Raw genomic sequence first — 9,685 nt, forward strand, 5'->3', positions numbered from 1 at the left:
TTCCGAAGACTGCTTCATGTCCGTAAAGGCCCACCGGGAGGATCAGCGTCCTATACAGCGCTAATTTTGTGTGAGTTTGAAAACTACGGGATCTTAGTTGGTTACGTAGTCCGTAGAAGGCCCTGTTCGCCGCTGCAACTCGTCGTTTCACTGCACGGCTCATATTGTTGTCACAGGTCACAAGCGTACCAAGATAAACGTATTCATCAACCACTTCAAATCATTTCGCATCAATCTCCACTTCGGTATCAACACCACCGGAATCTCCACGCTTCCTGACAGCTATCATGTACTTTGTTTTGGCAGAGTTGGTGATAAGTCCCAACCTCGTCGCTTACCTTTTAAAAGGCCTGAAAACCCCCACGGCCCTGCGGTCGATACCGATGATATCAATGTCGTCCGCAAAACCAAGGAGCATGTGCGATTTCGTGATGATCGTACCGTTTCTTTGCTCTTCGTACTGCTCCTTCAAGGGCTATGTTGAACATTAAGTTGGAGAGCGCATCCCTCTGCTTCAGTCCATCTAACGTTACGAACGCGGTTGATATGCGCACACATGACTTCGATCCATCCAGCTGTATAAATGCAATAAATACATTCCCGAAAATGACACATGCGTGAGGTCACTTATACCGGTTTTAAACAAACGCTGGAATTTGTAAAAGTGCAAGCGACTGCAGTCCGCCAGTACATCGGAAGTATAAAAAACGGTAAAAAAACAAGTTATCGTGTTTGTAAATTTAATGGAATCCCTGGGTCAACCATCCGCTTCCATTTGTGTGGTAAATGGAGCGGAAAAACTACGAAAGGGCCTTCAACAATACTCCTCCCGGAAGAGGAACGGAAAATCACAACCTGACTGAAAAACATGGAATGCAAGGGATTCGTGAAGCAATCACTTTTGTTCAAAGTGAAATCGTTTTGGATTCCAGCGGAAGACCTAATCCTTTCAAGAACAATATTCCTGGTAGGTGGACAAAAATTACAGTTAAATTAAAAATATTGTTAAATCCATTGCAAATGACACGAAGAAAATATTTTTCGCGACTTTTAGTTCGTCATGATAATATCAGCTTGCGCACCCCGGAACAAGTGACAAGCAGCAAGTTCGAAGATATCAGAAGCGGATATAAAAGGATGCTTCACGTGCGTTAGTGAATACCTACCTACTTAATGAAGGATTATCTGATATCCTCAAAGATCCACGGAGAATTTACAATGGTGACGAGACTTCATTTTATTTTCATCCCACTACTAAGGCAGTGCTGGCTACAACGGGAAATAAAAACGTGTATGAGGTCCAACATGCTGACGGGCACAAAATTGTGACTGTCATGTTCCGCTTTGGAGCTGATGGCAGTGTTGTTCCGCCGGATATATTTTTTTATCCCATCTGTTTATTTTTATTTTTAGGCTCATCTAGCAATTCAGCTGTAACAGAGCCGAATTTATCGTGTATATTTTTCTCATGTTGTATATTACACAGTAGCCATTTAGGCGTAAGAGTTTTCCTATCTCATCGATACACATTTTTATGTATAACACATTAGCCGATTAGGAGTTAGAGTATTCCTATTTTATCGATACACAACACATGTCGCATTTTTCGGCGTAAGAATATTCCTATTGTTCGAATGTTCACAGTTGGACACAGTGGGACTGTTGATATGAAGCTTCCATTGTTGTGTTCCTAAAAAGCACCAATTACCGATGCAGCAGATCGATCGTATGTGGAGTGAGAGGTTCGGATCACCGTCACATGATGATTGATGCATGGACATAGCAGCTAGAATAACACACAAAGATGGTCAGTTGAGGGCCCTGGGTTATATCCTCATGATTAGGCTACGCAAGAATTAGGCTACGCATGAATTAGGCTACGAACACCCCCTTCCGCCGGAATAATCTTGCCGATTCAGAGGATCCGTCCTGAAATACTGCAACATATACCAGAAGAATGGGGAGTTGGAAAGAGTCCTAATGGTTGGATGAATGTCGAGAACTTTATGCTGTACATCAGGAAAATATTTTATCCAAATCTGATGAAAAAAGACGGGTGGGTAATGTCGGGGACATAACCGGAGTGACGTAGGACTATACAAAGGGGACAGCTTTTGTTAAATATATATTTTGAATATATTGTTTTATTTTCTTCTCCTACGTAAATACCTACCTATCTACCTGAAAAATGGATTAGTTTACTGTTTACTCTTTATGAACATGTTGATGGTTCTGAAAAGAACCTTTGGTGTTGTGTTTTTGTTATCACTCGATATCCCCATCTTGATCGGTTGAACCTTCCTGTTTAGCTATTGAGTTTGCCACTCGCCACAGCTTTCACAGTTGGAAAATTTCTTCCCATCCAGTTTGTGACATGTTGTTCAGTAAATTACATTTAATGCGACATGCCGGAGAAACACTCAGTGTCGCATTGGAGGCGATTTTAACCTGTAATTGAACATTTCCGATGACAGTGGCACAGTGTCGACTTTCAATGTGGGGTCATAATTTGGACCCCGAACTCTATGTTTACAAAAATGTCGCATTACAGATCCATCCAATTAGCTAAAAGTCGAGCTAAATATAAATTACTGTACTTTCAATCTAGAAGCAATTTAAGAATTGGTGAAAATTGAATAATCGGGAAAGTCCCCAACCATCAATAAGCTCAACACAACTGCCAAATTCTCATACTCATCATATCCTGGCAAACAAATTATGAAAAAATCAATTTGTGTTTTATTATTATTTTGGATATTGTTTTAGAAAGCATTAAACTGTATTTCGTAAACTATTTTTTTAAAGGTTTAATGGCCCTGAAAAGCGCCTTGTATTATGGAATGGTTCCAATTTAGAAAACTTTGTACTCGTGGTTGAAAAAAAAACATTTCGAACGCCCTCGATGCCGCCTTGTTCTGGATTTGCCACCAACGCAGTTTGTACAAAGAACAAACTTTTTTCTCCTGCTACCTGCTGCCGTTTTGCGATTGCGTTTGCCACTCGCCACTCGCTGCAACTGCCTGTTGTTGTCTTGATGTCCACCGAACCGAATGTGGTCTGTTCTGAATGAGGGTTTTCTTATCGTCGCGAGCAGCGGAATAGCGGAAAAGCCGCCAAAAAGTTCGGAACGGCGCAGAAGAATATCTCTGAAACCGACAAGAAGCAGAAGGAATCATATGCTATCTACATCATAAGGCGCTGAAGCAGGTTCATTTCGACACCGGTTTCTCATCGAAGGCGCTGAGCGTCATGAGCTTCGTCAATGCATCTTTGAGCGTATCGTAGCGGAAGCCTCGCGTCTGACCCTTTACAATAAGCGGTCAACCATTACGGCGTGGGAAATCCAGATCGCAATTAGTCTGTTGCTGCCCGGTGAACTTACATGCGGTTTCCGAAGGTACCAAAGAGGTGACGAAGTATACCAGCTCCATGTAAAGAGCGTTTTCCGACTGCTGATCCGGAAGCAAACCCTAAAAAGGGTCCTTTTCAGGACCACAAAATCATCTTTAATCTAAAGAGTTTATTGTTTTGTTATCACTCAATATCCCCATTTTGTTCGGCTAAACCTTCCTGTTTAGCGATTTGTTGCCACTCGCTTTCACAGTTGGAAAATTTCTTCCCATCCAGCTTGTGACATGTTGTACAGTAAATTACATTTTATGCGACGTGCCGAAGCACCACTCAGTGTCGCATTGGAGGCGATTTTAACCTGTAATTGAACATTTGCGATGACAGTGGTACAGTGTCGACTTTCAATGTGGGTTCATAATTTGGATCTCTATGTTTACAAAAATGTCCAACTAAATATGTCGCATTACATGTCCGTCCAATTAGCTAAATGTCGAAGTAATTGTAAATTACTGTACTTTCAATCTGGAAACAATTTGAGAATTGGTGAAAGTTGAATAATCAGGAAAGTCCCCAACTATCAATAAGCTCAGAACAACTGCCAAATTCACATACTCATCACATCCTGGCAAACAAATTATGAAAAAATCAATTTGTGTTTTATTATTATTTTGGATATTATTTTAGAATGCATTGAACTGTATTTCGTAAACTCTTTTTTAAAGGTTTAATGGCCCTGATAAGCGCCATGTTTTATGGAATGGTTCCAATTTAGAAAACTTTGTACTCGTGGTTTTGAAAAAAACCATTTCGAACGCCCTCGATGCCGCCTTGTTCTGGATTTGCCACCAAAGCAGATTGTATAAAGAACAAACTTTTTTCTTCCGCTACCTGCTGTCGTTTTGCGATTCCGTTTGCCACTCGCCACTCGCTGCAACTGCCTGTTGTTGTCTTGATGTCCACCGAACCGAATGTGGTCTGTTCTGAATGTAGGTTTTCTTATCGTCGCGAGCAGCTTTTCCACTTCGGCGGCCGAAACTATATAACGCCGGCTAGGTGGACAGATGCACTGGTACTAACGCGCTCGGCCTAGCTACCCTTGCGGGGAACTCCAGACTAACACGGTTCGAGCGGGATTTTGCCTTTTCCTTCACTTTTCCTCCTTTGCCATATCCAGACATGGCTGTTTGTGTTGGTTTGTTGATGTGATGTGATGCGAAACGATGTGGTGTACGGTTTGGATGAGAATGATCGTTACGGCAGCAGAGCGGGGATTTTTAAGCTGACTGGCTGGTGCGAGAATTACGCATGTGTGAGACTGCGACCAATGTTTCGTTCATATTTTTTCTTTTTCCTTTCCAATCGTGCTTCATTGTATTTCGATGCTGCTCTGGTTGACCGTTTTGGTCGGTACGATTTGAGGAGCACAAAATGGACCAATCAAAAATGGGCACATAGTGCATTTTGACAATGCTTGATATTTCACAATTATTCAATTATTTATCTCATGAAAACTGAAATGTTATTCATTATGATAGATGCGTAGATATATTTCCTATCAATTGATGCAAAAACCTTTGCGATCTATTGAGAAATGCTCGAGTTATAAGCGTTCCAAATCTTGCTTTTTTTCCTACTTGTTCAGTGCCTAGATTTTCATTTCACCCCCTATATCTTCCGGTTAGACGTAGTCCTACGTCAAAACATGTTGAATTCCTTGTCATCTACTTTATCGACGGACACTCATCGCATACAGCGGTTGAAGTAGCAGGCTTATTGATTTGGGAATCATTCTGCTAGCGCTGTACCCCAACACAACACGTATTACCCAACCGGCGGATGAGGCGATATTTGAACCATTAAAAAGTGCATGGAAGGCAGCAGCCTGTGGCTGGCGAATAGACCACGGTGGAGATATATTGTCCTTGAAAATTTTTCCGTCTTTACTCCAAAAAACTATCGATTCAGGTATTACGAAGTCCAGTATCGTTAATGGTTTCCGCGTCTGTGGTCTGTATCCCTTTGGTCCAGAGAACGTCGATATCAGTAAATGCGTGGTTTCTAGTAAATCGCCCTCCGAAACGGCAGATTTGGATCAGATCACAATGGACACCAATTATCCCTTATTAGCTCCCGACGATGTGTGCATCGCTCCACGGAATAAAGTTTCAATTCCAATAGATTCTATCAAAGAAGCATTCGATGACATAGGTGAAGAACGTCTGCACATAATTAAGACCCAACCTGATTTAACTGTAGAGGAAAAAATCATTTGATCGCTGTATAAAGATGCTTGCACCTCACGTAGCTGAACGAGGGCAGGACGATTTGAGTATTTTTGATGATACTGTTGTGTGCACAGATGATAAACTGACTCCCCAAACACCAAAACGGAGCAAACATCATAGAAATTACACTCGAAACTTTTCTCCAATACTGACAGCAGAAGAGCGCCTCAATGAAATCCGGTGTTTGGAACAGACGAAAGAAGATGCTATTAAGAAAAAGAACGAAAAAACTAGATGTGGGTTATATTTTTGATATAACCGCAAAGTGGACGTAGGACTAACGTTGATTTAGCAATAAATGAGTAACAAGCATATAAATCTTAGACATTTCATCTTTCAAATAAAGTGATTATCATACCACTTCGTTTAGCCGGAAAGGAATTATTAACGATAAAAGGGGGAATTGAATCCTCCTCGGAAATACCCAATTACCCCCGTTAACGACCATCGATTGCAGCATTCGTGAACAAATATTGATATGTAATATAATATCCACTACACCATATATTATCGTGTTCTTCACTATCAAATCCATAGTCAATTGCACCCATCGTTATTATCATCGAAACCTCGGGTTTACGGAAAATTTATCTGAACTCTAATCCATAAATCCATTTGAAAATAGCCGTTGATTATATGCTGAAGTACTGTAAAGTGATGTAACGCGTTTTGCGTAGATAGCACATAAATTGGTATCTTCGAATAGGCCTCCTGCAGTGCCATAACCGCGGAACTTTGGAAGCGCAAGTCGGTTTTGAAGTCCTAGGCAATTCCACGAACCAAACGCTGCAAAGGTAGCTTGCGGACCAGTGATGTGCCTTCCTCACACTTCCTGCGGCTGCTGCGCTTTTCCGAGCTGCTTTCGTGGTGCCTTATCTCCGGTAGATTTACGAGCTGTCTGCTTGGTCCCAATGAAACGAGTGCTCACGGTGCGAGAGTAGAGGTAGAAATGAACTAAAGCAAAGGAAACGTCATGTTTTATAGCCATCCGTTCGGTTCAATTGCAGAAGAGAAATGAAATTGGAAAAGAAGACCATAATGCATAGACATCTGAGTGCGACCGTCCTCATCTCACATCACCGCATCAACTGAATGGATTTCCAGAGCGTATGCGAGTTTATATACGGTTTCAATAACCTGTTTTCTAAGCAATTTTAAAGCTATTGAAACAAGTTTTCGGGTCAATAATTAACAATCATATAACTCATGGACATTTTGTCTTTCGAATGAAATGATTATCATACCAGTCCGTTCAGCCGGAAAAGAGATATTAACGTTCAAAGACTTGCAGTCCAGCGTCACTCTTTTGTTTCCGAAGCTTTGAACTTACACCCTGGTACAGAAATGAAAGACGTAGTCCTACGTCAAAAAGGAAAATAAGCACGCTGATGATATGAAGCTACAGAAAGCTGCGGAAAGAGAGGCAATTAAGAAACATAAAGAGGAATTGCGCGAGCAGAAACGCCTTGAAGGAAAAAGAACGTGAATTGAACAGACTGTTCAAGCATTTGAAAGCTGATGTTATGAGGAGAGATAAATTGGAGCTTCTTCAAGCATTGAAGCTCTCGAAGCATTGATATTATTATTGGAAATGTTTATTAGTTATGCTTTTTGTTATGTGCAATAAAATGAAAAAAATGTGTGAAATCTATTCTTCATTAAGATAAATGGTAATTTCCCTAGATTTAACTGCCAATAAGGTACATAACAGGTTTGATTCGCATTCCGTCAAGGCGCATTTTTAGCCTTTGCATATAATCCATAAACGTATAAGTAATGGTAGGGTTTTTGTTGTCTTGAAATAAGATGCAGGGCAAGGGGGACGTTTTATGTTTTAGTTTCGCCTTACGTATCAGAATCTGAAGTGTAACTCATTACGCTAGATTATGGAAGGAACCAGCCGGGTGACGTCTTTAGAGAACCCCCATTGAACTGACAGGAGCCAACATATCGGGTATCCCACTGACATTTTCCCTTTGTTTTCTTATGAATTGGGTATCCCACTGACAGTTCTGCTTGAGATTTTGCTAACGATCCTAGCATCAATCATAGCACCCGGCTGGAAGGAACACATAGGGTGCACTTTACTGCATTAATGAAGGCGAAAACAAAAGAAAATCTCACCCATTCATGTACAGAACCGCAATTCTAAGGGTGCTCATACACTGTTTGACCGAAGCCAAATATTTGACTCTTTTTGACAGATAAAATTTGGTCAACGTGTACTGATCAAATATATTCTACACAAAACACGACAAGCAAATATTCAATTATTGGATGCCTAAAATATTTTTTCAGTCTGTTCTTCGAACCTGTCGGTACATGGTTAGGTTACCTTGGATATTTCAGTTGATTTTTTTCCATGTTCGGTGTTTGATATTGTTTACTACTGTTTAAAATTGAAGAGTGGCAAACAAAATAGTGTTTGTACAAATATCAAATCAAACCTTATCTGTCAAAAAATATCAAATATTTGACCTCCGGGCAAACAGTGTACGGCCACCTTAAGAAAACAAATCCACTATTACTAGAGCACGTTCCACTATTATAGGAATATTGGCTCTATTATTGGAACGTGACACTATTTCCGAATACCTAAATTTTTCATAAGTTTTGTTAAGAAAATGTAAACATTCTAATGGCATATGAAAATTTATTCATTTTTACATCATACACATACAAATCCTCAAGCAAATTTACAAAATAAATATCAAGATTTTAGTTTTTTATAGCACTAATGCTTAGACCCACTATTACCGGTACATCTACCCTAAGAAGTTATGCCGTGGTATATATTCAGAAAAAAAATTTATTTATTGAACCAATTTCCACCGTTTCAGTTCTCTCCAGTGACGCGCGTATTGAGGTATTTTCAGCCGTATTACCTTGCATTGTCCGGATTGCAGAGGCGTTTCCACCGATTTTGGACGAATGCATAATGTTTTTGATGCAGTTGGGAAAAATAGCTGAATCCCAATCGTCGTTAGGTAGATCCGCTTCGCACCCGGCACTCCATCAAAGCCTAGAAGCGAAGATTCGATCTCGAAGTAAGCATTCGTATTATGCCGAAAGACTGATGGATGAAGTCAAGGAAACGTACAGTAAGCTGCTAGATGATGCAATTTTCAATCCTAAAATTTATTGAGTGATACATATGAAAGACATAGGAGCAAAACAATAAACTGTTACCAGGAGCGAACATTTTGTTTTCCGTTTTCGAGTCATTGTTTTCCGAAAATTAACTATCATCGCCTCGTTCCAATTGTTTTCTACTCTTCGTTCGGAGAACTCGTTACTGGGTGTCTTCTGAACAAAGCAGTTGCCCTTGTTGCTGTATTCGTATAATTCTGACTTTGGGCGATTCGACCAGCATTTTGTTGACGCATGGATGTAACTTGGCTCAACTGCTGCCAATTTTAGTTTCATTCTTTCATCAAATTCATCATTCTCAGTCAAACGTTTCGAAATTTTCCTTTGCTTTTTCTTCACATTTAGTTCATCTGTATCCTCGACAGTGATTTTCAAAAATTCATTGCAATCCTTGAAAAGTCTTATTCCTCCATGTTCAGAGGAACTGTGGCACTGTATATTTTCATTATCGTTTGCTTCTACAAACTCGAATTGTTGTTCAATAAGTGTTGATAATTTTTTACCAATATATTTCTTCATAGACTCTGTAACATTTATGTCGCTCTGGAAAACATTTTCTCCTTCGCCGAGAAAGCGATTGGACTTTGTAATCACTTTAGGATCTCCTGTGATCATGAAAAACGAAATTCAATTTAAAACTGTAACACAGTGCTGGACAATTTTATGTACCCTTGATCACATCCTCAACTTTCACGTTAGCGGCAGCACTCTGGAACATCCCATCGTTAATAAAATTGGTATCAACTGCCTCCAAAAATTTACAGTGGTTATCATCGTCTGTATCAGAACTAGACATTCTTAATTCCAAATTATGTAGACTTTCTGTTCTAAATATGTATTAAAAACATAAGCTTTGTTTTGGAAATTCCATGATACATATGTTTTTGTTTTCGGTATCC

General features: G+C 40.0%; 2 protein-coding genes across 2 annotated transcripts in view; one reads left to right on the forward strand and one right to left on the reverse strand.

The window, feature by feature from the left end:
• The window catches only part of LOC129775580 (integrator complex subunit 2), a 29,395-nt gene extending 20,544 nt beyond the window's left edge, over nt 1–8,851 (forward strand). The window contains exon 5 of the mRNA XM_055780466.1: nt 8,477–8,851. Coding sequence (XP_055636441.1) covers nt 8,477–8,781 — 305 coding nt within the window. The 3' untranslated portion in view covers nt 8,782–8,851. The remainder of the gene's footprint in view (nt 1–8,476) is intronic.
• On the reverse strand, nt 8,282–9,685 carry LOC129775583 (uncharacterized). The gene is made up of 3 exons (XM_055780471.1): nt 9,456–9,685; nt 8,826–9,391; nt 8,282–8,767 (listed from the first exon to the last, which is right to left on the reverse strand). Exons 1-3 carry the CDS (start codon nt 9,580–9,582, stop codon nt 8,762–8,764), a joined length of 699 nt encoding a protein of 232 aa, XP_055636446.1. The 5' UTR covers nt 9,583–9,685; the 3' UTR covers nt 8,282–8,761.

The sequence above is a fragment of the Toxorhynchites rutilus genome, chromosome 3 (assembly GCF_029784135.1).
Source record: "Toxorhynchites rutilus septentrionalis strain SRP chromosome 3, ASM2978413v1, whole genome shotgun sequence".
Classification (NCBI taxonomy): Eukaryota; Metazoa; Arthropoda; class Insecta; order Diptera; family Culicidae; genus Toxorhynchites; species Toxorhynchites rutilus.

What these genes read in the sequence shown, in the direction of transcription:
- LOC129775583 (XM_055780471.1), bottom strand. Translation starts at nt 9,582, where the DNA reads ATGTCTAGTTCTGATACAGACGATGATAACCACTGTAAATTTTTGGAG. An exon ending in AGTTGAGGATGTGATCAAGG is followed by an intron (nt 9,392 to 9,455) that starts GTACATAAAATT and finishes TCATGATCACAG; the next exon opens with GAGATCCTAAAGTGATTACA.